The 27,602-nt window shown below is 70.9% G+C and overlaps 2 protein-coding genes and 1 long non-coding RNA gene across 14 annotated transcripts in view; 2 read left to right on the forward strand and 1 right to left on the reverse strand.

The window, feature by feature from the left end:
- Nucleotides 1-27,602, forward strand: part of PDE4A (phosphodiesterase 4A) — a 126,566-nt gene that overhangs the window by 80,640 nt on the left and 18,324 nt on the right. The window contains exons 2-6 of one of the 2 annotated variants that reach the window (XM_050924819.1): nucleotides 2,153-2,338; nucleotides 3,755-3,791; nucleotides 4,372-4,445; nucleotides 6,177-6,226; nucleotides 6,620-6,732. In XM_050924819.1, the coding sequence (XP_050780776.1) occupies nucleotides 2,153-2,338; nucleotides 3,755-3,791; nucleotides 4,372-4,445; nucleotides 6,177-6,226; nucleotides 6,620-6,732 (460 nt within the window). Of the gene's footprint in view, nucleotides 1-2,152; nucleotides 2,339-3,754; nucleotides 3,792-4,371; nucleotides 4,446-6,176; nucleotides 6,227-6,619; nucleotides 6,733-19,291; nucleotides 19,404-27,602 lie in introns of those variants that run through there. The other variant, XM_050924820.1, reaches the window with a different exon arrangement.
- LOC127035218 (uncharacterized PE-PGRS family protein PE_PGRS20-like) lies at nucleotides 6,907-9,382 on the reverse strand. Of its 5 annotated transcripts, XM_050924840.1 has the most exons (7): nucleotides 9,347-9,382; nucleotides 8,957-9,244; nucleotides 8,784-8,843; nucleotides 8,549-8,626; nucleotides 8,292-8,464; nucleotides 7,063-7,332; nucleotides 6,907-6,985 (listed from the first exon to the last, which is right to left on the reverse strand). In XM_050924840.1, exons 1-7 carry the CDS (start codon nucleotides 9,374-9,376, stop codon nucleotides 6,958-6,960), a joined length of 927 nt encoding a protein of 308 aa, XP_050780797.1. In that variant the 5' UTR covers nucleotides 9,377-9,382; the 3' UTR covers nucleotides 6,907-6,957. The 5 variants fall into 5 exon arrangements, 1 of the variants encoding a protein (XP_050780797.1); XR_007769600.1 differs by lacking the exons at nucleotides 8,549-8,626; nucleotides 8,784-8,843; nucleotides 8,957-9,244; nucleotides 9,347-9,382 and adding an exon at nucleotides 7,843-7,960 and having other exon boundaries at nucleotides 7,063-7,425; nucleotides 8,112-8,463; XR_007769599.1 differs by lacking the exons at nucleotides 8,292-8,464; nucleotides 8,549-8,626; nucleotides 8,784-8,843; nucleotides 8,957-9,244; nucleotides 9,347-9,382 and having other exon boundaries at nucleotides 7,063-7,130; nucleotides 7,217-7,685.
- Nucleotides 19,421-21,548, forward strand: LOC127035236 (uncharacterized). 7 transcript variants are annotated; one of them, XR_007769619.1, is made up of 8 exons: nucleotides 19,421-19,672; nucleotides 19,729-19,784; nucleotides 20,001-20,056; nucleotides 20,225-20,280; nucleotides 20,641-20,696; nucleotides 20,849-20,904; nucleotides 21,073-21,128; nucleotides 21,489-21,548. It is a non-coding gene; the product is annotated as an uncharacterized LOC127035236 (long non-coding RNA). The 7 variants fall into 7 exon arrangements; XR_007769618.1 differs by lacking the exon at nucleotides 19,729-19,784 and adding an exon at nucleotides 19,841-19,896; XR_007769623.1 differs by lacking the exons at nucleotides 19,729-19,784; nucleotides 21,073-21,128 and adding an exon at nucleotides 19,841-19,896.

The raw sequence follows: 27,602 nt of genomic DNA on the forward strand, positions 1-27,602 counted from the left end.
TGGGCTAGTGGGGGCTGCATGGCAGGGCGGGAGTGAGGAACAGGGCATGAGGGGGCAGGGCTCGGGGAGCTTGGGTGGTGGGAGACATGCTGGGTGGGGCAGGAGGGAAGCGTCACTGGAGGAGAAGGACATGGGGAGGTGGGATGGGGAGGGGAGTGGGGTGTGGTGGGGGAGGGGAGCGGGGTGTGACAGGGAAGGGCTGGGAGGACCTGAGCGTGGTGGGGGAGGGGAGGGGGGCATGGTGGGGGAGGGGAGCTGGGTGTGACAGGGAGGAAGCTGGGCGTGGTGGGGGAGGGGCAGGGGGAACTGGGCGTGGAGGGGAGGGGTTGGGGACCTGGGCGTGGTGGGGGAGAGGAGCTGGGTGTGACAGGGAGGGAGCTGGACGTGGTGGGGGAGGGGTGGGGGAACTGGGTGTGGTGGACGGGAGCTGGGCGTGGTGGGGGAGGGTGCTGGATGTGGTGGGGGAGAGGAGCTGGATGTGACGGGGAGGAGCTGGACGTGGTGGGGGAGGGGCAGGGGAGCTGGGCATGGTGGGGGAGGAGCTGAGCATGGTGGGGAGGGGAGGGGAGGAGGACCTGGGCGTGGTGGGGGAGGGGAGCTGGGTGTGGTGGGGGAGAGGAGCTGGATGTGACGGGGAGGAGCTGGACGTGATGGGGGAGGGGCAGGGGAATTGGGCGTGGTGGGGGACCTGGGCGTGGTGGGAGAGGGGCGGGGGAACTGGGCGTGGAGGGGAGGGGCGGGGAACAGGGCGTGGTGGGGGAGGGATCTGGGCTTGGTGGGGAGGGGAGGGGGAGGGGCAGGGGACCTGGGCGTGGTGGGGAGGGGAGGGGTGGGGGAACTGGATGTGGTGTGGGAGGAGCCAGGCGTGGTGGGGGAGGGGACCTGGGTGTGGTGGGGAGGGGAGCTGGGAGTGCCGGGGAAGGGCTGGGGTGGGGGGGGGAAGCTGGGTCGGCAGCTGCCTTCCTGCTGGGAGAACTGAAAGCGAAAGGCGCCGGGTGGGAGGGGAGGAAGCCCAGAGGCCGGTTCTTCCGGGGGAGCCCCCAGCCTGGCCTGGCCTGGCCTGGCACTTAGGGCCTGGGGTTCTCCCCCCCCCCCCCGCCGCCGCCGGCGGCACTTTTCCTCCCGGGGGGGCAGGAAGCCGGTGCTGCTCGGCAGGAGCAGGGCCCCCGGGCGGTGAGTTGGCCCCCGGCTGGGGGAGCCACCGGGCCCAGGCCTCTCCCCCCACAGCCTTTCCCAACCCGATTGCAGCAACTTCCGCCCTGCGCGGGCCCCATGCGGCGCGGGGGGTGGGCGGCCCGGCTCCCGCAGGGCTCTGGGGTGGGCAGCTGTGAGCCCCGAGGGCCCCGTGCCCCTGGCGAGCTGTGACCCTGTGGGGCAGCCCCCAGGCTGGCCATGCCGCTCTGAGCATGGCCCTGCCCTGCAGCTCTCTGCACCCCCGCAGGTGAGTGGGCTGAGTCGGGCCCCAGGGGCCCCGGGGCAGGATCTGCTGGTGGGAAGAGACCCCACCTGGACCCCCCAGATTGGCTGGGAGGCAGGAAGGGACCTGACCTGGGCAGCCATGAAACAGGCCTGAGGAAAGGAAACCTGCCTTACCGCACACTGACAGAACCGGGGGCTGGGCCGGCAGGGGCTGCGGGTCGGGAGTGAGGGGCACCGGCACAGTGGGGTGCAGGGCTGGGCCAGGAGGGGCTGCGGGTCAGGAGTGAGGGGCACCGGCAGAGCTCGGGTGGGGAGTAGGGCTGGGCTAGCAGGGGCTGCGGGTCGGGAGTGAGGGGCACCGGCACAGTGGGGGGCAGGGCTGGGCCAGCAGGGGCTGCGGGTCAGGAGTGAGGGGCACCGGCAGAGCTGCGGGGGGGAGTAGGGCTGGGCCAGCAGGAGCTGCGGGTCGGGAGTGAGGGGCACCGGCAGAGCTCGGGTGGGGAGTAGGGCTGGGCTAGCAGGGGCTGCGGGTCGGGAGTGAGGGGCACCGGCACAGTGGGGGGCAGGGCTGGGCCAGCAGGGGCTGCGGGTCGGGAGTGAGGGGCACCGGCACAGTGTGGGGCAGGGCTGGGACAGCAGGGGCCGTGGGAACCAGAGGGAACCCAGTGTGTCTTTAGCTGGGGGGGGGGCAGGCCTGGGACCCCCCTGCTTACCTGGCTTCTGTCTCCTGCAGCTTCGAGGTGGAGAATGGCCCCTCCCCAGCCAGGAGCCCCCTGGACCCCCAGGCCAGCCCCGGCCTCGTCCTGCACCCCAGTTTCCCAGCCGGGCAGCGGCGCGAGTCCTTCCTGTACCGCTCGGACAGCGACTACGACCTGTCGCCCAAAACCATGTCCCGCAACTCCTCCGTCGCCAGCGAGTCGTGAGTGCCCTGACCCCCTGAGCCCTGCCCCACGGAGCCCCCCTCAGAGCCCTGTCCCCCCGTACCCCTCTGGAGCCCTGCCCCCCTGAGCCCTGTGTCCCCCCAGAGCCCTGCCCCATTTCCCCTCTGTCCCCCCTGGAGCCCTGCCCCCCCAAATCCTCCCCCCGAGCCCTGCTAGCCCCAAATCCCCTGCAGCCCTGTGCCCCCTGGAGCCCTGTCCCCCCTGGAGCCCCTCCGGAGCCCTGCTCCCCCGAACCCTCCCCAGAGCCCTGCCCCCCTGGAGCCCTGTGTCCCCCCAGAGCCCTGCTCCCCCGAACCCTCCCCAGAGCCCTGCCCCCCCGGAGCCCTGTGTCCCCGCAGAGCCCTGCCCCATTTCCCCTCTGTCCCCCCCAGAGGCCCCCCGGAGCCCTGCCCCCCCAAACCCTCCCTGGAGCCCTGCCCCATTTCCCCCTGCTGCCCCGATCATTCCTCTGCCCCCCAAGCACACCCCCAGGGCCTTATGCCCAGACTCTGCCTCTCCCCCTCCCTTACAACTCTGCCCCCCCTCAGTCTGTGAATGAGGCAACAGCCCTTGTGCAATGCCCAGCATAGCCACACGGTGCCCAGTGCAGCACGGAGCCCCCCTGGCACAGAGCCCCCCTGGCACCAAGCTCCCTGGCGCAGCCCCCCTGGCACAGAGCCCTCCAGGCACTGAGCTCCCTGGCGAAGCCCCCCTGGCACGGAGAACCCCCCCCCGGCACCAAGCTCCCTGGCACAGCTCCCCCGACACAGAACCCCCCCAGCAGAGAGCTCCCTGGTGCAGCCCCCCCCACGCATAGCCCCCTCGGCACAGAGCCCCCCTGGCACCGAGCTCCCTGGTGCAGCCCCCCACAGCACATAGCCCCCTTGGCACAGAGCCCCCCTGGCACAGAGCCCCCCTGGCGCAGCCCCCTCGGCACAGAGCCCCCCTGGCACAGAGCTCCCTGGCGCAGCCCCCTCAGCACAGAGCCCCCCTGGCACAGAGCTCCCTGGCACAGCCCCCTCGGCACAGAGCCCCCCTGGCACAGAGCTCCCTGGTGCAGCCCCCCCCCCAGCACATAGCCCCCTCGGCACAGAGCCTCCCTGGCACAGCCCCCTCGGCACAGAGCCCCCCTGGCACAGAGCTCCCTGGTGCAGCCCCCCCCCCAGCACATAGCCCCCTCGGCACAGAGCCTCCCTGGCACAGAGCTCCCTGGTGCAGCCCCCTCGGCACAGAGCCCCCCTGGCACAGAGCTCCCTGGCGCAGCCCCCTCGGCACAGAGCCCCCCTGGCACAGAGCTCCCTGGCGCAGACCTGGCGCAGCGCTCTCCCCCCAGCACAGCCCCCCCTCCCCGGAGCTAGCCCCAGGACGTGAGAGGGGGCCCGTCGCTCACCCTGTCTGGTTTCTCTGCCCTGCAGGCACACGGAGGACCTGATCGTGACACCCTTCGCCCAGGTGGGTGCCAGCCCCTGCATGAGGGGGGGCTGTTAGTTGTGGGCTCAGGGGATCTGCCCGCACCCCCCTCACCAGGGATTGCCTGTCTTGGGCCCGGTCCTGTGTCATCTTCCCCCTCGCCCCCACCCCACAGCCTGTTCCTGGCTCCAGCCCCCCCCCCCCCCCGCGACCTTCACCAAGGGGTCACCAGTCCAGGGGCGATCAGACTGACCGGCCCCCACCCCCAGAGCCCGGGGGGGTCACGGGGGCAGCCCTCTGGTGCTGAGCCCAGTCGGAGACACGCCGCTACCCCCCAGCTGCCCTGGGGAAGCCCAGCCCCAGGGCGGTCGCTCCTCACTGCCGCTGGTTGGGTGGCACGTGGCCCCCAACGGCACTGCCGGCCCTGGGGGTGCGGCCGAGCTGGGTCCCAGCTGGAGGGGAGCTGGGCCAGCCCCATAGCCTGGGCTGGGCGGGCGGGAACAGCCCAACTTCTGGTGCAGGCTCCAGCCCAGAAAGGCCCCAGGGTTGCGGGTCCCATGGCAGGGAGGGGTCGTCCCCCCCCAGCCTCCTAGCTCCAGCCCTGACCCTCGTCTCCCTGCAGGTGCTGGCCAGTCTGCGCAGCGTGAGGAACAACTTCTCCATCCTGGCCAACGTCCCGACCCCAACGTCCAACAAGTGAGTGACCCCCAGGGCGCCAGCCCCCCTTCTCTGCCCCCTGGGACCCCGCCCCCCTTCTCTGCCCCCCGGGGCGCCAGCCCCCCTTCTTTGCCCCCCTGCCTCTGCCCCCCTTCTCTGCCCCCTGGGACCCTGCCCCCCTTCTCTGCCCCCTGGGGCACTAGCCCCCCTTCTTTGCCCCACGCCTCAGCCCCCCTTCTCTGCCCCCTGGGACTGCAACCCCCTTCTCTGCCCCCTGGGGCACCAGCCCCCCCTTCTTTGCCCCACGCCTCAGCCCCCCTTCTCTACCCCCTGGGACCCCAACCCCCTTCTCTGCCCCCCAGGGTGCCGGCCTCTCTTCTCTGCCCCCTGGGGGTGTCAGCCCCTTTTCTCTGCCCCCTGGGACCCCAACCCCCTTCTTTGCCCCCCGGGGCGCCAGCCCCCCTTCTCTGCCCCCCGGGGCGCCAGCCCCCCTTCTCTGCCCCCCGGGGGTGTCAGCCCCCTTTCTCTGTCCCCTGGGATCCCAACCCCCTTCTCTGCCCCCTGGCGGCGCCAGGCCCCCTTCTCTGCCCCCCAGGGCGCCAGCCCCCCTTCTCCCCGGGGGTGTCAACCCCTCTTCTCTGCCCTGTGGGACCCCAACCCCCTTCTCTGCCCCCTGGGGGTGCCAGGTCCCCTTCTCTGCCCTCTGGGACCCCAACCCCCCTTCTTTGCCCCCTGAGGTGCCAGCCCCCTTCTCTGCTGCCTGCCCCCTTGTCCACATGTTTGTTGACCCCTTCAAAGAACTCTAATAGATTAATAAGACACGATTTCCCATGCTGACTATTGCTCAACAGTTTATGTTTTTCTCTGTGTCTGACAATTTTATTCTTAACTATTGTTTCGGCTAATTTGCCCGGTACTGACGTTAGACTTACCGGTCTGTAATTGCCGGGATCACCTCTAGAGCCCTTTTTAAATATTGGCGTTACATTAGCTAACTTCCAGTCATTGGGCACCGAAGCCAATTTAAAGGACAGGTTACAAACCCTAGTTAATAGTTCCGCAACTGCACATTTGAGTTCTTTCAGCACTCTTGGGTGAATGCCATCTGGTCCCGGTGACTTGTTAATGTTGAGTTTATCGATTAATTCCAAAACCTCCTCTAGTGACACTTCCATCTGTGACAGTTCCTCAGATTTGTCACCTACAAAAGCCGGCTCAGGTTTGGGAATCTCCCTATCATCCTCAACCGTGAAGACTGAAGCAAAGAATCCATTTAGTTTCTCCATGGTGACTTTATCGTCTTCAAGTGCTCCTTGAAGCCCCACTGGTTGTTTAGCTTCCTGCTTCTGATGTACTAAAAACACATTTTGTTATCACGTTTGGAGTTCTTGGCTAGCCGCTCTTCAACCTCCAGAGCCCTCCCTCTGTTGCCTGTAGCCCAGCCCAGCCCCCCCAGTGTGGCCCCCCCCACATACACACCTGGTAAATCACCTTCCTTTTGAGGGACTAGTCCCAGCCCCCCAGTCTGCTCCCCAACCTTGCTGCAGGGATCCCACCCGGGGCCCCATGAGCCCCGCTGAGCGTCCTCAAGTGGCCTGATTCGCAGCCAGGGAGAAAGGGGGCAGGAGGGAGGCGCCTCCCTGGGCAGTGTGGGGCTGGCAAAGGCCCTGCACCTGCCTGCTCCCGGCCCCACCCTACCTGTGCTGTTCCTGCCCCCCAGGGCCTGTGGAGGGCGGGTGGCTGAACCTCTGTCTGTTCTTGCCCCCCCAGGAGGTCCCCTGTGGGCAGCCAGCCGACCTTCTGCAAGGCGATGCTGTCAGGTAAGTGTCGCCCTGCGCTGGGGGAGGAGCCGGGAATGGGGGCCCCCCACCCCTGCCTGGGGGCCCTCGGCACCACGTCTCTGGGATCTGGTGGCTCACCCCCACTCTAGGAGGTTGGGGGTGGGGGGGACTGGTTACAGGGGGGAACTGAGGCAGAGAGGGCTGGCTCTACCACGGTTGATGAGGAGTTAGCATCAGAGCTGGGATAGAACCCAGGAGTCCTGGCTCCCACTCCTCCACCTCCCCGCTCCAACCACTACACCCCACTCCCAGCCCCCTGCCGCATGCAGGTGGGCGCTGCTGGCCTCAGCTAGGGGGCAGCTCCCCCAGGCCCCTCTGACCCCATGGGCCCCTAACCTGGTCGGTGCTCACAGCAGCAGTTCTGTTCCCCAGAGGAGACCTACCAGCAGCTGGCCAAGGAGACCCTGGAGGAGCTGGACTGGTGCCTGGACCAGCTGGAGACAATCCAGACCTACCGCTCGGTCAGCGAGATGGCGTCAAACAAGGTAGGACTGCCCCCCAGCGCCAGGCCGGGCGCCCCAGAGTGGGGGCGGGCGCTGGGCCCGGTGTCTGTCCCTTCCTGTGTCCTGCCCCCTCCGTCCATCCCCATGGAAACCTGTCTCCCTGTCCGTCCATCACCCCGTCTGCCTGTCCGTTCATCCCTCCATTCACCTCTCCGTCTGCCTGTCCGTCCATCCCCACAGAAACCCGTCTGCCTGTCTGTCCCTCCATCACCCCCGTCTGCCTGTCCCTCCATCCCTCCATTCACCCCTCTGTCTGCCTGTCCGTCCATCCCTCCATTCACTGCTCCGTCTGCCTGTCCCTCTATCCGCCACCTCCCTCTGCCCTGTCCGTCCATCCACCACCCCAGTCTGCCTGTCCGTTCATCCCGATGGAAACCCTTCTGCCTGTCCATCCATCCGTCACCCCTGTCTGCCTGTCCGTCCATCCACCACCCCAGTCTGCCTGTCTGTTCATCCCGATGGAAACCCTTCTGCCTGTCCATCCATCCGTCACCCCCGTCTGCCTGTCCGTCCATCCACCACCCCAGTCTGCCTGTCTGTTCATCCCGATGGAAACCCTTCTGCCTGTCCATCCATCCGTCACTCCCGTCTGCCTGTCCGTCCATCCACCACCCCAGTCTGCCTGTCCGTTCATCCCGATGGAAACCCTTCTGCCTGTCCATCCATCCGTCACCCCTGTCTGCCTGTCCGTCCATCCACCACCCCAGTCTGCCTGTCCGTTCATCCCAGTGGAAACCCTTCTGCCTGTCCATCCATCCGTCACCCCTGTCTGCCTGTCCGTCCATCCACCACCCCAGTCTGCCTGTCCGTTCATCCCGATGGAAACCCTTCTGCCTGTCCATCCATCCGTCACCCCCGTCTGCCTGTCCGTCCATCCACCACCCCAGGCTGCCTGTCCGTTCATCCCAGTGGAAACCCTTCTGCCTGTCCGTCCATCCATCACCCCAGTTTGCCTGTCCGTCCACTCACCACCCCAGTCTGCCTGTCCATTCATCCCCACGGAAACCCGTCTGCTCGTCCATCGATCATTCCCATCTGCCTGTCCATCCATCCACCATCCCAGTTTGCCTGTCCGTTCATCCCGATGGAAACCCGTCTGCCTGTCCGTCCATCCATCATCCCCATCTGCCTGTCCATTCATCCACCACCTCTCTCTGCCTGTCCATCGCTCCATCCACCACCCCCGTCTGCCTATCCCTCCATCCACCACCTCCCTCAGCCTGTCCGTTCATCCTCATGGAAACCCGTCTGCCTGTCCATCCATCCACCACCCCAGTCTGCCTGTCCATTCATCCCCACAGAAACCCATCTGCCCGTCCGTCCATCCATCACCTCCATCTGCCTGTCCATCCATCCACCACCTCTCTCTGCCTGTCCATCGCTCCATCCATCACCCCCGTCTGCCTATCCGTCCATCCCCATGGAAACCCGTTTGCCTGTCTGTCCATCCACCACCCCCGGCTGCCTGTCTGTCCATCCATCACCCCCATCTACCTGTCCGTCCATCCACCCCACCCCCGTCTGCCTGTCTGTCCATCCACCCCACCCCTGTCTGCCTGTCCGTCCATCCATCACCCCCATCTGCCTGTCCATCTGTCCATCCTCTGTCATCCCCGCACAAACCCGTCTGCCTGTCCATCCATCCCTCCATCCACCACCCCCGTCTGCCTGTCCGTCCATCCACCACCCCCGTCTGCCTGTCCGTCCGTCCATCCTCTGTCATCCCCACACAAACCCGTCTGCCTGTCCATCCATCCACCCCCCCCATCTGCCTGTCCATCCTCCGTCATACCCGCACAAACCCGTCTGCCTGTCCATCCATCCCTCCATCCACCACCCCCGTCTGCCTGTCCGTCCATCCACCACCCCCGTCTGCCTGTCCATCCGTCCATCCTCTGTCATCCCCACACAAACCCGTCTGCCTGTCCATCCATCCACCCCCCCCATCTGCCTGTCCATCCTCCGTCATACCCGCACAAACCCGTCTGCCTGTCCGTCCATCCCTCCATCCATCCTCACAGAAACCCTCCTGCCTGTCCGTCCATCCACCACCTCTCTCTGCCTGTCCATCCCTCCACCCCATCCCCATCTGCCTGTCCGTCCATCCCTCCATCCACCACCACCCACACCTGCCTGTCCATCCATCCACCACCCCCATCTGCCTGTCTGTCTATCCCTCCATCCATCTCCACAGAAACCCCTCTGCCTGTCCGTCCATCCACCACCCCCGTCTGCCTGTCCGTCCATCCACCACCTCTCTCGCCCTGTCCATCCCTCCACCCCACTCTTGTCTGCCCGTCCATCCTCCGTCATCCCTGCACAAATCCATCTGCCTGTCCGTCCATCCATCTACGCCTCTGTCTGCCTGTCCGTCCGTCCCTCCATCCACCCCTCCATCTGCCTGTCCATCAATCCATCCACCCACTACCCCCTTCTGCTCTGTCCGTCCATCTACCCTTTCGTCTGCCTGTCCGTCAATCCCTCCATCCACCACCTTCATCGCCTGTCCATCCATTCCTCCATCCATCACCCCCATCTGCCTGTCCATCCCTCCATCCACCACCCTCATCTACCTGTCCATCCATCCATCCACCACCCCCGTCTGCCTGTCCATCCATCCCTCCATCCACCACCCTTGTCTGCCTGTATGTCCGTCCATCCATCCATCCACCCCTCCGTCTGCCTGTCCATCCATCCCTCCATCCATCCCCCCTGTCTGCCTGTCCATCCATCCCTCCATCCATCACCCCCATCTACCTGTCCATCCATCCATCCACCCCCCCGTCTGCCTGTCCGTCCGTCCGTCCATCCATCCACCCCTCCGTCTGCCTATCCATCCGTCCTTCCATCCATCCACCCCTCCATCTGCCTGTCTGTCCATCCGTCCACCCCTCCGTCTGCCTGTCCATCCATCCCTCCATCCACCATCCTTGTCTGCCTGTCTGTCCGTCCATCCATCTACCCCTCCATCTGCCTGTCCGTCCCTTCCTCCGATTTTATCCATCCGTCCAATCTCTTGCATCCCCACCCATCCAAGTCTTTCCCCATATGAATTCCCACCCCCCCCGCCTGCCCATCCCCTGTTTCTAAGACACCCTTCACTGTGGCTACCTGGCTAGGAACCAGCATCGCGTGTGTGGTGCTTTTATGGGTTGGCTCTGGGTTCCCACAAGGTCGTATGCAAATGAGGAGGGATGGGTGGGACCTGTGCCTGGCCGGATCCCAGGGGGTGGGCTGGTCATGTGGCCACCAGCCCCGTTCTGGGGAGCAGTGGGACTCCCTGCTGCAGGACTGTGCCCAGTGACTCAGGAGAGTCTGTGTGAGGTTGTGCGGTCACAGCATTGGTGCTGGGGTCCAGGGGCCGGAGCTCCCATGCCCAGCCTGGGCCAGGTGCCTTCTGGGTAGATTTTGCTTTGGCAGTGAGAGCTGGTTGAGTGGTGGGATACCCATCGAGACGCAGCAACAGACTGAGCTGCTGTGGCAGGAAGTGGGAGACTGCACCCAGCTCTGGGGGAACTGGGGGTGATGTCAGGGGCTGAGCGAGCTGGGTGAGTGCCTGAAATGGAGATGGTGTCTGGATGGGCGTGTGCCCAGTTGTGCATCCTCACAGCCTGGTATGCCAAGGCACAAGTGTGGTGTGTCCAGGGTTGAGTGTGCGTGGCTCTGTCTCTGGGTCTGTGCATGTGGCCCTGGGTCTGAACGAGCGCGTGTGGGTTCATGGCCCTGTCTCCAGGCCATTGTGCAGCCCCGGGCCTGGGCAGGTGTGGGCAGGGGCACGGCCCCGTGGCTGGGCGGGTGTGGGCAGGGGCATGGCCCTGTGTCTGGGTGGGCGTGGGTGGGTGGGCAGCACCGTGTCTGAGCAGGCGAGTGGCCCCATGACTGGGCAGGCAGGCAGGGATGCGGCCCCGTGTCTGGGCGGGTGGACGGCCCCATGGCTGGGCAGGTGGGCAGGGGCATGGCCCTGGGGCTGGGCAGGTGTGGGCAGGGGCACGGCCCCCGGGGCTGGGCGGGCTTGGATGAGTGGGTGGGCAGCCCCGTGGCTGGGCAGGCGGGTGGCCCCATGGCTGGCAAGGCGGGCAGGGGTGCGGCCCCATGTTTGGGTGGGCATGTGGCCCTGTGTCTGAGCGGGCGTGGGTGGGTGGGCGGCCCCATGTCTGGGCACATGGGCCGGCAGGCGGCCCCGTGTCTGGGCAGGTGGGCGGCCCTGTGTCTGAGCAGGAGTGGGCGGGTGGCCCCATGTCTGGGCACGCAAGCAGGGGTGTGGCCCCATGTCTGGGCAGGGGTGCGGCCCAGTGTCTGTGTGGGCACGGGCGGGCAGGCGGCCTCATGTCTAGGCAGGGGTGTGGCCCCTGTCACGGAGTGTGAGGGAGTCCGGCCCTGCACCCCTCTTCCTGGGACCCACAGTGACTCTTAGCCAGCCAGTAAAACAGAAGGTTTATTGGACAACAGGAACACAGGTTACAGCCGAGCTTGCAGGCACAGTCAGGACCCCTCCACCGAGTCCTTCTGGGCTTTCAGGGTGCTTGGATCCTAGCTAGGATACCCTGAATTCCGCCCACACAGCCCCAAGCCCAAACTCAAACTGCTTCCCTCCTGCCACTCCCTTCCTTTGTCCCCTTCCCGGGCAAAGGTGTTTGACCTTTCCCCTCCCTTACCTAGCTCAGGTTACAGGCCCTGGCATTGTCCATCTCCTAAAGTCCCCCCCTGCTCTCCCACTCCCCACACAGACAGTCCCTACTGCATCACAGCCCCGTGGCTGGGCAGGCGGGTGGCCCCATGGCTGGGCAGGCAGGCGGGCAGCCCCGTGGCTTGGAAGGCGGGCAAGGATGCGGCCCCGTGTCCGGGCAGGCAGGTGGCCCTGTTGCTGGGCAGGCAGGCAGGGGTTCGGCCCCGTGGCCGGGCAGGCAGGCAGGGGTGCGGCCCCGTGGCTGGGCGGGCGGGCGGGCAGGCAGGTGGCCCCGTGGCCGGGCAGGCAGGCAGGGGTGCGGCCCCATGGCTGGGCAGGCAGGCGGCCCCGTGGCTGGGAGGCGGGCGGCCCCGTGGCTGGGCAGGCGGGCAGGGGTGCGACCTCGTGGCTGGGCAGGTGGGAACGGGTGCGGTCCCGTGTCCGGGCAGGCAGGCGGCCCCACGGCTGGGCAGGCGAGCAGCGGTGCGGCCCCATGGCTGGGCAGGCAGGTGGCCCCGTGGCCGGGCAGGGAGGTGGCCACGTGGCTGGGCAAGCAGGAAGGGGTGCGACCCCTTGGCCGGGCAGGCAGATGTCCCTGCTACTAGGCAGGCGGGCAGGGGTGCAGCCCCGTGGCCAGGCAGACAGGTGGCCACACGGCTGGGCAGGCGGGCAGGGGTGCGGCCCCGTGGCCGGGCAGGCAGGTGGCCCCACGGCCGGGCAGGCGGGCGGGAGTGCAGCCCCGTGGCTGGGCAAGCACGTATCCCCGTGACTAGGCAGGCAGGCAGGCAGGGGTGCGGCCCCATGGCTGGGCAAGCAGGCAGGGGTGCGGCCCCGTGGCTGGGCAGGCAGGTGGCCCCGCGGCTGGGCAGGCAGGCGGGCAGGTGTGTGGCCCCGTGGCTGGGCAGGTGGGTGGCCCTGCGGCTGGGCAGGCAGGCAGGCAGGGATGCGGCCTCGTGGCTGGGCAGGCAGGTGGCCCCGCGGCTGGGCAGGCAGGGGTGCGGCCCCGTGGCCGGGCAGGCAGGCGAGCACGGGTGCGGCCCCGTGGCCGGGCAGGCAGGTGGCCCCGTGGCCGGGCAGGCAGGCCCGTGGGTGGGCAGGCAGGCAGGCAGGGGTGCGGCCCCGTGGCCGGACAGGCAGGCGGGCAGGGGTGTGGCCCCATGGCCGGGCAGGCAGGTGGCCCCGTGGGTGGGCAGGCAGGGGTGCGGCCCCGTGGCCGGACAGGCAGGCGGGCAGGGGTGTGGCCCCATGGCCGGGCAGGCAGGTGGCCCCATGGCTGGGCAGGCAGGTGGCCCCATGGCTGGGCAGGCAGGCCCGTGGGTGGGCAGGCAGGCAGGCAGGGGTGCGGCCCCGTGGCCGGACAGGCAGGCAGGCAGGTGGCCCCGCGGCTGGGCAGGCAGGCAGGCAGGGATGCGGCCTCGTGGCTGGGCAGGCAGGTGGCCCCGCGGCTGGGCAGGCAGGCAGGCAGGGGTGCGGCCCTGTGGCCGGGCAGGCAGGCGAGCACGGGTGCGGCCCCGTGGCCGGGCAGGCAGGTGGTCCCATGGCTGGGCAGGCAGGTGTCCCTGCGGCTAGGCAGGGGTGCGGCCCCGTGGCTGGGCAGGCAGGCAGGGGTGCGGCCCCGTGGCCGGGCAGTCAGGCAGGAGTGCGGCCCCGTGGCCGGGCAGTCAGGCGGGCCCGTGGGTGGACAGGCAGGCGGGCAGGGGTGCGGCCCCGTGGCTGGGCAGGAAGGCAGGAGTGCGGCCCCGCGGCTGGGCAGGCAGGCGAGCAGGGGTGCGGCCCCATGGCCGGGCAGGCAGGCGGCCCCGTGGCCGGACAGGGGTGCGGCCCCGTGGCCGGACAGGCAGGCGGGCAGGGATGTGGTCCCATGGCCGGGCAGGCAGGTGGCCCCGTGGCTGGGCAGGCAGGCCCGTGGGTGGGCAGGCAGGCAGGCAGGCAGGGGTGCGGCCCCGTGGCCGGACAGGCAGGCGGGCAGGGCTGGGGCCCCGTGGCCGGACAGGCAGGTGGGCAGGGGTGTGGCCCCGTGGCCGGGCAGGCAGGTGGCCCCGTGGCTGGACAGGAGTGCGGCCCCGTGGCCGGACAGGCAGGCGGCAGGGGTGCGGCCCCATGGCCGGGCAGGCAGGCGTCCCCGTGGCCGGACAGGCAGGCGGGCAGGGGTGCGGCCCCATGGCCGGACAGGCAGGCGGGCAGGGGTGTGGCCCCATGGCCGGGCAGGCAGGTGGCCCCGTGGCCGGGCAGGCAGGCCCGTGGGTGGGCAGGCAGGCGGGCAGGGGTGTGGCCCCATGGCCGGGCAGGCAGGTGGCCCCGTGGCTGGGCAGGCAGGCCCGTGGGTGGGCAGGCAGGCAGGCAGGGGTGCGGCCCCGTGGCTGGACAGGCAGGCGGGCAGGGCTGGGGCCCCGTGGCCGGACAGGCAGGCGGGCAGGGGTGCGGCCCCGTGGCTGGACAGGCAGGCGGGCAGGGGTGTGGCCCCATGGCCGGGCAGGCAGGTGGCCCCGTGGCCGGACAGGCAGGCGGGCAGGGGTGTGGCCCCATGGCCGGGCAGGCAGGTGGCCCCATGGCCGGGCAGGCAGGTGGCCCCGTGGCCGGGCAGGCAGGCCCGTGGGTGGGCAGGCAGGCAGGCAGGGGTGCGGCCCCGTGGCCGGACAGGCAGGCGGGCAGGGGTGTGGCCCCATGGCCGGGCAGGCAGGTGGCCCCGTGGGTGGGCAGGCAGGGGTGCGGCCCCGTGGCCGGACAGGCAGGCGGGCAGGGGTGTGGCCCCATGGCCGGGCAGGCAGGTGGCCCCATGGCTGGGCAGGCAGGTGGCCCCATGGCTGGGCAGGCAGGCCCGTGGGTGGGCAGGCAGGCAGGCAGGGGTGCGGCCCCGTGGCCGGACAGGCAGGCAGGCAGGTGGCCCCGCGGCTGGGCAGGCAGGCAGGCAGGGATGCGGCCTCGTGGCTGGGCAGGCAGGTGGCCCCGCGGCTGGGCAGGCAGGCAGGCAGGGGTGCGGCCCTGTGGCCGGGCAGGCAGGCGAGCACGGGTGCGGCCCCGTGGCCGGGCAGGCAGGTGGTCCCATGGCTGGGCAGGCAGGTGTCCCTGCGGCTAGGCAGGGGTGCGGCCCCGTGGCTGGGCAGGCAGGCAGGGGTGCGGCCCCGTGGCCGGGCAGTCAGGCAGGAGTGCGGCCCCGTGGCCGGGCAGTCAGGCGGGCCCGTGGGTGGACAGGCAGGCGGGCAGGGGTGCGGCCCCGTGGCTGGGCAGGAAGGCAGGAGTGCGGCCCCGCGGCTGGGCAGGCAGGCGAGCAGGGGTGCGGCCCCATGGCCGGGCAGGCAGGCGGCCCCGTGGCCGGACAGGGGTGCGGCCCCGTGGCCGGACAGGCAGGCGGGCAGGGATGTGGTCCCATGGCCGGGCAGGCAGGTGGCCCCGTGGCTGGGCAGGCAGGCCCGTGGGTGGGCAGGCAGGCAGGCAGGGGTGCGGCCCCGTGGCCGGACAGGCAGGCGGGCAGGGCTGGGGCCCCGTGGCCGGACAGGCAGGTGGGCAGGGGTGTGGCCCCGTGGCCGGGCAGGCAGGCGGCAGGGGTGCGGCCCCATGGCCGGGCAGGCAGGCGTCCCCGTGGCCGGGCAGGCAGGTGGCCCCGTGGCTGGGCAGGCAGGCCCGTGGCTGGGCAGGCAGGCAGGCAGGGGTGCGGCCCCATGGCCGGACAGGCAGGTGGCCCCGTGGCCGGGCAGGCAGGCCCGTGGGTGGGCAGGCAGGCAGGCAGGGGTGCGGCCCCGTGGCCGGACAGGCAGGCGGGCAGGGGTGTGGCCCCATGGCCGGGCAGGCAGGTGGCCCCGTGGCCGGGCAGGCAGGCCTGTGGCTGGGCAGGCAGGCAGGCAGGGGTGCGGCCCCATGGCCGGGCAGGCAGGTGGCCCCGTGGCCGGGCAGGCAGGCCCGTGGGTGGGCAGGCAGGCAGGCAGGGGTGCGGCCCCGTGGCTGGACAGGCAGGCGGGCAGGGGTGTGGCCCCGTGGCCGGGCAGGCAGGTGGCCCCGTGGCCGGGCAGGCAGGCCCGTGGGTGGGCAGGCAGGCAGGCAGGGGTGCGGCCCCGTGGCCGGACAGGCAGGCGGGCAGGGGTGTGGCCCCATGGCCGGGCAGGCAGGTGGCCCCGTGGCTGGGCAGGCAGGTGGCCCCGTGGCTGGGCAGGCAGGTGGCCCCGTGGCTGGGCAGGCAGGCAGGCAGGGGTGCGGCCCCGTGGCCGGGCAGGCAGGTGGCCCCGTGGCTGGGCAGGCAGGCCCGTGGGTGGGCAGGCAGGCTGGCAGGGCTGGGGCCCCGTGGCCGGACAGGCAGGCGGGCAGGGGTGTGGCCCCGTGGCCGGGCAGGCAGGCGGGCAGGGGTGTGGCCCCATGGCCGGGCAGGCAGGTGGCCCCGTGGCTGGGCAGGCAGGCAGGCAGGGGTGCGGCCCCGTGGCCGGGCAGGCAGGCAGGGGTGTGGCCCCATGGCCGGGCAGGCAGGTGGCCCCGTGGCCGGGCAGGCAGGCCCGTGGGTGGGCAGGCAGGCGGGCAGGGGTGTGGCCCCATGGCCGGGCAGGCAGGTGGCCCCGTGGCCGGACAGGCAGGCGGGCAGGGGTGTGGCCCCGTGGCCGGGCAGGCAGGCGGGCAGGGGTGTGGCCCCGTGGCCGGGCAGGCAGGCGGGCAGGGATGTGGCCCCGTGGCCGGGCAGGCAGGCGGGCGAGCCCGTTGCAATGACCCAGGTGTGCTGTCTCTGCCTCCGGCTGCTCCCCTCCGATCTCACCTCGGGGATCCTCCCACTGTGCCCCCCGGGGGCGGCGTTGGCATGGAAACGGGGAGGATCTGAGATGCGGGAGGGTCCGTGTGGAGGGGGGGGTTATCTGGGTGGCTTGGTTCTGGGTGCTGCGAGAAAGGGGGCTGGACCCAGCTGGGGGGCTGGCAATGGGGAGGGGTAAACAGGAAAGGGGGAGGGGCTGTTTACTTGACACATTTCTGCCCATGTCGTCAGGACACCTGGGTTCCATTCCCGTCTCGGGCCCTACTGCCCAGGCCTGTCCTCTAGCCACTGGACCCCACTTCCCCCCGAACTGGGGATAGAACCCAGGAGTCCTGGCTCCCCCCCAACTCCCCAACTGTCACGGAGTGTGGGGGAGTCCGGCCCTGCACCCCTCTTCCTGGGACCCCCAGTGACTCTCAGCCAGCCAGGAAAACAGAAGGTTTATTGGACAACAGGAACACAGGTTACAGCAGAGCTTGCAGGCACAGTCAGGACCCCTCAGTCGAGTCCTTCTGGGGGTTCAGGGCGCTTGGATCCCAGCTTGGGATCCCCTGAATTCCCACCACCCAGCCCAAAACCGAAACTGAAACTGACCTAACTCCCCTGCAGCTGGCCCCTTCCTTTGTCCAGCTTCCCGGGCCAAGGTGCTGACCCCCCACCACCTGGCTCAGGTTACAGGCCTAGGTCCTGTCCCTCCCCTAAAGTCACCCCCTGCTCTCCCTCCCCCACCCAGACAGGCCCTGCTCCACCACAGCGACCCCACTAGACCCTCCTCTTGGAGGGGGAGAAACATGGTCCAGAACCAGGACTCCTGGGTTCGACTTTGGCTCTGGAAGGGGAGTCAGGTTGGAGCCGTGGGGCCAGGAGCTCTGGGTTAGCTCCCCCCTCCCCCAATCTCCTGGGCCCCAGCTCCCAGCAGCAGGGTCTCTGCCCCCCCCCGCAGCGTCTCCCCTCCCCCCCGGGCCCCTAGCTCTGAGCAGCAGGGTCCCTCCCCAGCCCCGCAGCGTCTCCCCTCCCCCCCGGGGCCCCAGCTCCGAGCAGCAGGGTCCCCCCCCAGCCCCACAGCGTCTCCCCTCCCCCCCGGGGCCCCAGCTCCGAGCAGCAGGGTCCCCCCCCAGCCCCACAGCGTCTCCCCTCCCCCCTGGGGCCCCAGCTCTGAGCAGCAAGGTCCCTGCCCCCCCGCAGCGTCTCCCCTCCCCCCTGGGGCCCCAGCTCTGAGCAGCAAGGTCCCTGCCCCCCCACAGCGTCTCCCCTCCCCCCTGGGGCCCCAGCTCTGAGCAGCAGGGTCCCTGCCCCCCCCCCCCCGCAGTGTCTCCCCTCCCCCCCGGGACTCCTAGCTCCGAGCAGCAGGGTCCCCCCCCAGCCCCGCAGCGTCTCTCCTCCCCCCCGGGGCCCCAGCTCCGAGCAGCAGGGTCCCCCCCCAGCCCCACAGCGTCTCCCCTCCCCCCTGGGGCCCCAGCTCCGAGCAGCAGGGTCCCTGCCCCCCCCGCAGCATCTCCCCTCCCCCCTGGGGCCCCAGCTCCGAGCAGCAGGGTCCCTGCCCCCCCCGCAGTGTCTCCCCTCCCCCCCGGGACCCCTAGCTCCGAGCAGCAGGGTCCCCCCCCCAGCCCCGCAGCGTCTCCCCTCCCCCCCGGGGCCCCAGCTCCGAGCAGCAGGCCCCCCCCAGCCCCACAGTGTCTTCCCTCTCCCCCAGGGTCCCAGCTCCAAGCAGCAGGGTCCCTGCCCCCCCCCGCAGCATCTCCCCTCCCCCCTGGGGCCCCAGCTCCGAGCAGCAGGGTCCCCCCCCCAGCCCCGCAGCGTCTCCCCTCCCCCCCCGGGGCCCCAGCTCCGAGCAGCAGGCCCCCCCCCCAGCCCCGCAGCATCTCCCCTCCCCCCTGGGGCCCCAGCTCCGAGCAGCAAGGTCCCTGCCCCCCCGCAGCGTCTCCCCTCCCCCCCCAGGGTCCCAGCTCCAAGCAGCAGGGTCCCTGCCCCCCCCCGCAGCATCTCCCCTCCCCCCTGGGGCCCCAGCTCCGAGCAGCAGGGTCCCTGCCCCCCCCGCCGCATCTCCCCTCCCCCCGGGGGCCCCAGCTCTGAGCAGCAGTGTCCCTGCCCCCCCCCGCAGTGTCTCCCCTCCCCTCCAGGGCCCCAGCTCTGAGCAGCAGGGCCCCCCCCAGCCCCACAGTGTCTCCCCCCCCGAGGCCCCAGCTCCAAGCAGCAGGGTCCCTGCCGCCCCCCGCAGCGTCTCCCGTCCCCCCCGGGACGCTAGCTCAGAGCAGCAGGGTCCCCCCCCCCAGCCCTGCAGCGTCTGCCCTCCCCCACGGGGCCCTAGCTCCGAGCAGCAGGGTCCCCCCCCAGCCCCACAGCGTCTCCCCTCCCCCCCCGGGGCCCCAGCTCCGAGCAGCAGGGTCCCTGCCCCCCCCCGCAGCATCTCCCCTCCCCCCCCGGGGCCCCAGCTCCGAGCAGCAGGGTCCCCCCCCAACCCCCCAGTGTCTCCCCTCCCCCCCCGGGGCCCCAGCTCCGAGCAGCAGGGTCCCCCCCCAGCCCTGCAGCGTCTGCCCTCCCCCCCGGGACCCCTAGCTCCGAGCAGCAGGGTCTCTTCCCCCCCCCAGCCCCGCAGCTTCTCCCCTCCCCCCTGGGGCCCCAGCTCCGAGCAGCAGGGTCCCCCCCCAACCCCCCAGTGTCTCCCCTCCCCCCTGGGGCCCCAGCTCCGAGCAGCAGGCCCCCCCCCCAGCCCCGCAGTGACAGGCGGGCGCCAGGCAACGCTGCGGCTGTGGCTGCGGGAGGAGGCGCCGTCGCCCCGGGAGACGGGGGGGCGGAGGGAGGGACGTGCCCGGGTACCCGGGAGGGGCGGCGCTGGGGCCTGCTGCCGGGGGGGGAGGGGGGAGGCTCCGGCTCCTCCCCCGGCTCGGGCTGGCGGGCGGGGGGGCGCGGGGAGCCGGGCGGCGGTGCACTGTGGGTAGCTCTGCTGCTCTGCAGTACGGGCAGCGCTGGCTGGCAGCCCCTTGCCTCGGCCCGCTGCTCCCCGGCTGGGTGCCCCCCGTGCCCGCCCCGGGCGGGGGGCCGCGGCCATGTGAGGGGCAGCCCGGGGGCGCTCTCCCCCTCTCGCCATGCCAGGGGCAGAGAGGGCCCCGGGGCATTAACCCCCCCGCCGGCAGGAGAGACGGGCGGGTGGGTGCCCTGAGCCGGGGAGCCGCCCGCCGGGCAGCTCGGAAGATGCCCTTGGTGGATTTCTTCTGTGAGACGTGCGCGAAGCCATGGCTGGTCGGCTGGTGGGACCAGGTAACGACAGGGCTGGGGCGCCCCCGCTCTGCCCCTCTGCCACGCTCGGGCACCAGGTAACGACAGGGCTGGGGCGCCCCGGCTCTGCCCCTCTGCCACGCCGGCCCCCGGGAGGCTGGGGCACCAGGTAACGACAGGGCTGGGGCGCCCCGGCTCTGCCCCTCTGCCACGCCGGCCCCCGGGAGGCTGGGGCACCAGGTAACGACAGGGCTGGGGCGCCCCGGCTCTGCCCCTCTGCCACGCCGGCCCCCGGGAGGCTGGGGGACCAGGTAACGACAGGGCTGGGCCGCCCCCGCTCTGCCCCTCTGCCACGCTGGGGGACCAGGTAACGACAGGGCTGGGGCGCCCCGGCTCTGCCCCTCTGCCACGCTGGGGGACCAGGTAACGACAGGGCTGGGGCGCCCCCGCTCTGCCCCTCTGCCATGCTGGGGGACCAGGTAACGACAGGGCTGGGGCGCCCCGGCTCTGCCCCTCTGCCACGCTGGGGGACCAGGTAACGACAGGGCTGGGGCGCCCCGGCTCTGCCCCTCTGCCACGCTGGGGGACGAGGTAACGACAGGGCTGGGGCGCCCCGGCTCTGCCACGCTGGGGCACCAGGTAACGACAGGGCTGGGGCGCCCCCGCTCTGCCCCTCTGCCACGCTGGGGGACCAGGTAACGACAGGGCTGGGGCACCCCGGCTCTGCCCCTCTGCCACGCTGGGGGACCAGGTAACGACAGGGCTGGGGCGCCCCGGCTCTGCCCCTCTGCCACGCTGGGGGACCAGGTAACGACAGGGCTGGGGCGCTCCGGCTCTGCCCCTCTGCCACGCTGGGGGACCAGGTAACGACAGGGCTGGGGCGCCCCCGCTCTGCCCCTCTGCCACGCTGGGGGACCAGGTAACGACAGGGCTGGGGCGCCCCGGCTCTGCCCCTCTGCCACGCTGGGGCACCAGGTAACGACAGGGCTGGGGCGCCCCGGCTCTGCCACACTGGGGGACCAGGTAACGACAGGGCTGGGGCGCCCCAGCTCTGCCACGCTGGGGGACCAGGTAACGACAGGGCTGGGGCGCCCCGGCTCTGCCCCTCTGCCACGCTGGGGCACCAGGTAACGACAGGGCTGGGGCGCCCCAGCTCTGCCACACTGGGGGACCAGGTAACGACAGGGCTGGGGCGCTCCGGCTCTGCCCCTCTGCCACGCTGGGGGACCAGGTAACGGCAGGGCTGGGGCGCCCCGGCTCTGCCACGCTGGGGGACCAGGTAACGACAGGGCTGGGGCGCCCCCGCTCTGCCCCTCTGCCACGCTGGGGGACCAGGTAACGACAGGGCTGGGGCGCCCCGGCTCTGCCCCTCTGCCACGCTGGGGCACCAGGTAACGACAGGGCTGGGGCGCCCCGGCTCTGCCACACTGGGGGACCAGGTAACGACAGGGCTGGGGCGCCCCGGCTCTGCCACGCTGGGGCACCAGGTAACGACAGGGCTGGGGCGCCCCCGCTCTGCCCCTCTGCCACGCTGGGGGACCAGGTAACGACAGGGCTGGGGCACCCCGGCTCTGCCCCTCTGCCACGCTGGGGGACCAGGTAATGACAGGGCTGGGGCGCCCCGGCTCTGCCCCTCTGCCACGCTGGGGGACCAGGTAACGACAGGGCTGGGGCGCTCCGGCTCTGCCCCTCTGCCACGCTGGGGGACCAGGTAACGACAGGGCTGGGGCGCCCCCGCTCTGCCCCTCTGCCACGCTGGGGGACCAGGTAACGACAGGGCTGGGGCGCCCCGGCTCTGCCCCTCTGCCACGCTGGGGCACCAGGTAACGACAGGGCTGGGGCGCCCCGGCTCTGCCACACTGGGGGACCAGGTAACGACAGGGCTGGGGCGCCCCAGCTCTGCCACGCTGGGGGACCAGGTAACGACAGGGCTGGGGCGCCCCGGCTCTGCCCCTCTGCCACGCTGGGGCACCAGGTAACGACAGGGCTGGGGCGCCCCAGCTCTGCCACACTGGGGGACCAGGTAACGACAGGGCTGGGGCGCTCCGGCTCTGCCCCTCTGCCACGCTGGGGGACCAGGTAACGGCAGGGCTGGGGCGCCCCGGCTCTGCCACGCTGGGGGACCAGGTAACGACAGGGCTGGGGCGCCCCCGCTCTGCCCCTCTGCCACGCTGGGGGACCAGGTAACGACAGGGCTGGGGCGCCCCGGCTCTGCCCCTCTGCCACGCTGGGGCACCAGGTAACGACAGGGCTGGGGCGCCCCGGCTCTGCCACACTGGGGGACCAGGTAACGACAGGGCTGGGGCGCCCCGGCTCTGCCACGCTGGGGGACCAGGTAACGACAGGGCTGGGGCGCCCCGGCTCTGCCCCTCTGCCACGCTGGGGCACCAGGTAACGACAGGTCTGGGGCGCCCCGGCTCTGCCACACTGGGGGACCAGGTAACGACAGGGCTGGGGCGCCCCGGCTCTGCCACGCTGGGGGACCAGGTAACGACAGGGCTGGGGCGCCCCGGCTCTGCCCCTCTGCCACGCTGGGGGACCAGGTAACGACAGGGCTGGGGCGCCCCGGCTGTGCCCCTCTGCCACGCTGGGGCACCAGGTAACGACAGGGCTGGGGCGCCCCGGCTCTGCCACGCTGGGGGACCAGGTAACGACAGGGCTGGGGCGCCCCGGCTCTGCCCCTCTGCCACGCTGGGGGACCAGGTAACGACAGGGCTGGGGCGCCCCGGCTCTGCCCCTCTGCCACGCTGGGGCACCAGGTAACGACAGGGCTGGGGCGCCCCGGCTCTGCCCCTCTGCCACGCTGGGGCACCAGGTAACGACAGGGCTGGGGCGCCCCGGCTCTGCCCCTCTGCCACGCTGGGGCACCAGGTAACGACAGGGCTGGGGCGCCCCGGCTCTGCCCCTCTGCCACGCTGGGGGACCAGGTAACGACAGGGCTGGGGCGCCCCAGCTCTGCCCCTCTGCCACGCTCGGGCACCAGGTAACGACAGGGCTGGGGCGCTCCGGCTCTGCCCCTCTGCCACGCTGGGGCACCAGGTAACGACAGGGCTGGGGCGCCCCGGCTCTGCCCCTCTGCCACGCTGGGGGACCAGGTAACGACAGGGCTGGGGCGCCCCGGCTCTGCCCCTCTGCCACGCTGGGGGACCAGGTAACGACAGGGCTGGGGCGCCCCGGCTCTGCCCCTCTGCCACGCTGGGGCACCAGGTAACGACAGGGCTGGGGCGCCCCAGCTCTGCCCCTCTGCCACGCTCGGGCACCAGGTAACGACAGGGCTGGGGCGCTCCGGCTCTGCCCCTCTGCCACGCTGGGGCACCAGGTAACGACAGGGCTGGGGCGCCCCGGCTCTGCCCCTCTGCCACGCTGGGGGACCAGGTAACGACAGGGCTGGGGTGCCCCGGCTCTGCCACTCTGCCACGCTGGGGCACGAGGTAACGACAGGGCTGGGGCGCTCCGGCTCTGCCCCTCTGCCACGCCGGCCCCCGGGAGGCTGGGGGACCAGGTAACGACAGGGCTGGGGTGCCCCGGCTCTGCCCCTTTGCCATGCTGACCCTGGGAGGCTGGGGGACCAGATAACGGGACAGGGCTGGGATGCCCCGGCTCTGCCCCTCTGCTGGGACACCCCGGCTCTGCCCCTCTGCCACGCCGGCCCCCGGGAGGCTGGGGGACAGGGCCCGCAGCTCCCCTGGCCTGGCATGGAGGGGGGCCCGGTTCGGGGGAGCGGATGTGCCGCTCCAGTGGCTGCAGTTGGGGGGGGCTGGGTATGGCCGTGGGGGCCCGGGGTGCCTGTGATGGGGGGGGAGGGGGTGATTTTGCCCTTCTGCCTTAATGACAATGTCACACTGGTGCAGCCGCTGCTCCGCACACGAGTGCCCCACGGCCAGCACCACTGCCTCCCGGGCCTGGTGCCCCCTGCACCGTGAGAGAGAGAGCCCCCCCGTGTCCTGAGAACCCCCTGTGTATGTATGTGTGTGAGAGACCGAGAACACCCCCCCGTGCGCGTGTGTGTGTGAGAGAGAGAGACAGAGAGCCCCCCCATGTCCTGAACGCCTCCCTGTGCGTGTGTGTGTGTGAGAGAGAGACAGAGAACCCCCCAATGTCCTGAACACCCTCGTTTGTGTGTGTGTGTGTGTGTGACAGAGAACCCCCCCATGTCCTGAACACCCCCCGTGTGTGTGTGTGTGTGAGAGAGAGAGAGACAGAGAACCCCCCCAATGTCCTGAACACCCTCGTGTGTGTGTGTGTGACAGAGAACCCCCCCATGTCCTGAACACCCCCCGTGTGTGTGTGTGTGTGTGTGTGTGTGTGTGTGTGTGTGAGAGAGAGAGAGAGAAACACCCTGTGTGTGTCCTGAGCACCCCTCACGGAGTGTGTGGTTGTATCTGGGTGTTGGGGCAAGTGTTGTGCAGGTGTCCGGAGGGGAGTTGTGGTGGTTAGGGGGTGTTGGGGCGAGTGTTGTGCAGGTGTCCGGAGGGGGGTTGTGTTGGTTAGGAGTTGTTGGGGTGAGTGTTGTGCAGGTGTCCAGAAGGGAGTTGTGGTGGTTAGGGGGTGTTGGGGCGAGTGTTGTGCAGGTGTCCTGAGGGGGGTTGTGTTGGTTAGGAGTTGTTGGGGTGAGTGTTGTGCAGGTGTCCAGAGGGAGGTTGTGATGGTTACAGGGTTTTGTGGAGCTGTGTGATGCTCTAGCCTACCCCATCCTCTTGCACTGAGCCCACCTGGCCCCTTCAGGCACCAGCTGGGGGGGTCAGTTCCTGTAGCACCCCCCCACCCCCGCAGCCATCAACACAGGGTTCAGACCCCTGCCCACAGCCCCTGCCCCCCTCGGGCACCTGAGGCCGGTGCTGTGGCCGTGTTCGGGGCAGGGGATTGAACACACAGCTTGGGGTCTGGGGTATCACCCTGCGCCCAGGGACCCTGCCAGTCCCCTGCCCCCTATCCACTAGGCTTGGTCCTTCCTGATTGCAGCTGCGGGGCACAGCCCGCCACTTGCCCTGCGCCTCCACGGCTGCTCACCGTGCGTCCCCCACCCTCCGGGCTGGGAGCCAGGGAGGGGTTCTTCCCTGGGGGTCCTCCTCCCCGCTGTGGGGCTGGGGTGGGCATTCCCATCTGAGCCCCCTCCGTCCTCCTCTCCCAGCTGTGGGGACGCAGCCCCGTCCCCCAGCCCCAGTCCCCCAAGGACAGCAACTGCTGTGTCCGAGCCCCTTGGGTGGTTGCTCCTCCCAGGCCATTGTCCCCCAACTGTGCTCCTGCACCCCTCCCCCTGCCGGAAGGGGGGGAGCACTGCTTTCTGGTGTCAATTTTGACCTAATTTGCTGCGTGCGGCTCATGCCCGACTTCGGGCACATTGGATGAAGATCTCTGTGCCTGCCTCGGCCTGCGCTGGCCGGGAGGCTAAAGTCGGGCCCTCTGCCACGGCCACACGCTCCAGGGCAGCAGTGGGGCCCAGCTGGGGCCCAGCGGGAGAGGGAGGCCGGTGTGCTGAGACCCGACAAACTCGTCTCACGTGTGGGTTGCTGAATAGGGGGCGGCATTGGAGCCGGTGTCCCCAGCTGCTTAACACCCCCCTCATCCTGTCTCCCTCTGCACCCAATCACCTAGCGCTCTTGGGGGGAGCCCAGGGCTAGGATAGCAGGGGGCTGCAGGTCGGGAGTGAGGGGCACCGGGCGGGGAGAGGAGCCCAGCGCTGGGCTGGCAGAGGCTGCAGGTCGGGAGTGAGGGGCACCGGGCGGGGAGGGGAGCCCAGGGCTGGACTCGTGGGGGCTGCGGGTTGGGAGTGAGGGGCACCGGGCTGGGAGGGGAAGCCAGGGCTGGACTCGTGGGGGCTGCGGGTCAGGAGTGAGGGGCACCGGGGGGATGAGGGGAACCCAGGGCTGGACTCGTGGGGGCTGCGGATCGGGAGCGAGGGGCACCGGGTGGGGAGGGGAGCCCAGGGCTGGACTGGGGGCTGCGGATCGGGAGTGAGGGGCACCGGGCAGGGAGGGGAGCCCAGCGCTGGGCTGGCAGGGGCTGCAGGTCAGAAGTGAGGGGCACCGGGCTGGGAGGGGAGCCCAGCACTGGGCTGGCAGAGGCTGCGGGTCAGAAGTGAGGGGCACCGGGCTGGGAGGGGAGCCCAGGGCTGGACTCGTGGGGGCTGCGGGTTGGGAGTGAGGGGCACCGGGCTGGGAGGGGAAGCCAGGGCTGGACTCGTGGGGGCTGCGGGTCAGGAGTGAGGGGCACCGGGGGGATGAGGGGAACCCAGGGCTGGACTCGTGGGGGCTGCGGGTCAGGAGTGAGGGGCACCAGGCGGGAGGGGAGCCCAGGGCTGGACTCGTGGGGGCTGCGGGTTGGGAGTGAGGGGCACCGGGCTGGGAGGGGAAGCCAGGGCTGGACTCGTGGGGGCTGCGGGTCAGGAGTGAGGGGCACCGGGGGGATGAGGGGAACCCAGGGCTGGACTCGTGGGGGCTGCGGGTCAGGAGTGAGGGGCACCAGGCGGGAGGGGAGCCCAGGGCTGGACTCATGGGGGCTGCGGGTTGGGAGTGAGGGGCACCGGGCTGGGAGGGGAGCCCAGGGCTGGACTCGTGGGGGCTGCGGATCGGGAGTGAGGGGCACCGGGTGGGGAGGGGAGCCCAGGGCTGGACTCGTGGGGGCTGCGGATCGGGAGCGAGGGGCACCGGGTGGGGAGGGGAGCCCAGGGCTGGACTGGGGGCTGCGGATCAGGAGTGAGGGGCACCGGGCGGGGAGGGGAGCCCAGGGCTGGACTCGTGGGGGCTGCGGATCGGGAGTGAGGGGCACCGGGTGGGGAGGGGAGCCCAGGGCTGGACTCGTGGGGGCTGCGGATCGGGAGTGAGGGGCACCGGGTGGGGAGGGGAGCCCAGGGCTGGACTGGGGGCTGCGGATCGGGAGTGAGGGGCACCGGGCGGGGAGGGGAGCCCAGGGGTGGACTCGTGGGGGCTGTGGGTTGGGAGTGAGGGGCACTGGGCGGGGAGGGGAGTCCAGGGGTGGACTCGTGGGGGCTGTGGGTTGGGAGTGAGGGGCACTGGGCGGGGAGGGGAGCCCAGGGCTGGACTCGTGGGGGCTGCGGGTCGGGAGTGAGGGGCACCGACGGGGAGGGGAGCCCAGGGCTGGGCTGGTGGGGGCTGCGGGTCGGGAGTGAGGAGCACCGGGGTGGCAGCAGGTGAGGGGTACGTGAGGCTGGGATGGAAGGGGTTAACGCCCCCCCTTTGGGAGACCCAGAGTCTGTGCACAGGCTGCTGATGGGGCAGTTGCTAAGGAGACTCCTGTCGCTATGGAGATTGGGCTGCGGTGCCCTGATTGGCTGGGGGGCTCGCCTGTCCCACTGTCCTGCTTTTGTTTCTGTGTGACGTGAAGGATGGGGGGGCGATGGGGGAGGGGAGCTGGGTCTGAGCGAGGGAGAGGGGAGTTTGGGGGTGTCCCCAAGCTGGGAGTGGCCTTTGGGACCCCACTTCGGGGAGGCACAACTGAGGGAGACCCCCTGTGCCCGCAGGCTGGGGGGTATGGAGCCCGCTGCCCCCCGCTCAGCCTGTGGTCTGGGCTCAGAGCAGTGGGGCTGGGAGCCAGGACTCCTGGGTTCCCTCTGCTGTTGTGCCCCCCCCCCCCCGGCCGCGCTGTGTGAGGGGCGGGGGTCCTGCCATTGCTGGCCGCCCTGTGGGGCGTGCAGGCAATGCAGTGACCCCTCCCACATAGGCAGTACTGAGGGAGAGCTGCCCCCCCGTTCCCATTCTGGGGCTGGCTGCTGCACCCCCCCGACCCCTCCTGCCACTGGGGTCTGGGACGGGCCCTGCAGATCACCTCCCCCCCAGTCCAGGCCCTGGCCCAGCTGGGCTCACAGCCAGAGGCAGAGCCCCCTGCCCCCCATCGCCCGGCCTGGGGGAGCAGAATGGGGACTCGAGGAGGGCGGGGACAGGGAGAGCCAGGGAGAACACCCCCCACCCCCCACAAAAGCAGAGGCCTCTGGCTGTGAGTGCAGCCGGCTCCGGGATGAGTCACCAGCCACAGGCCAGCTCCAGGCAGGAGCAGCATCCAGAGCTGCTGAAGGACAAAGGGGACTTTAAAGTGGGGGCAGGGGAGCCCCTAGTCCCCAACCCCCCCTTTGATTTTGAGCCTGTTTAACACCAGCATCAGCCCCTCAGGATTCCTGGGTTCTCTCCCCAGCTCTGGCTCTGGGAGGGGAGTGGGGTCTAGTGGTTGGGGGGGGCGGGGCTGGGAGCCGGACTCCTGGGTTCTCTCCCGGATCTGGGAAGGGAG

This window comes from Gopherus flavomarginatus, chromosome 16 (assembly GCF_025201925.1).
Source record: "Gopherus flavomarginatus isolate rGopFla2 chromosome 16, rGopFla2.mat.asm, whole genome shotgun sequence".
In the NCBI taxonomy this organism is placed as follows: Eukaryota; Metazoa; Chordata; order Testudines; family Testudinidae; genus Gopherus; species Gopherus flavomarginatus.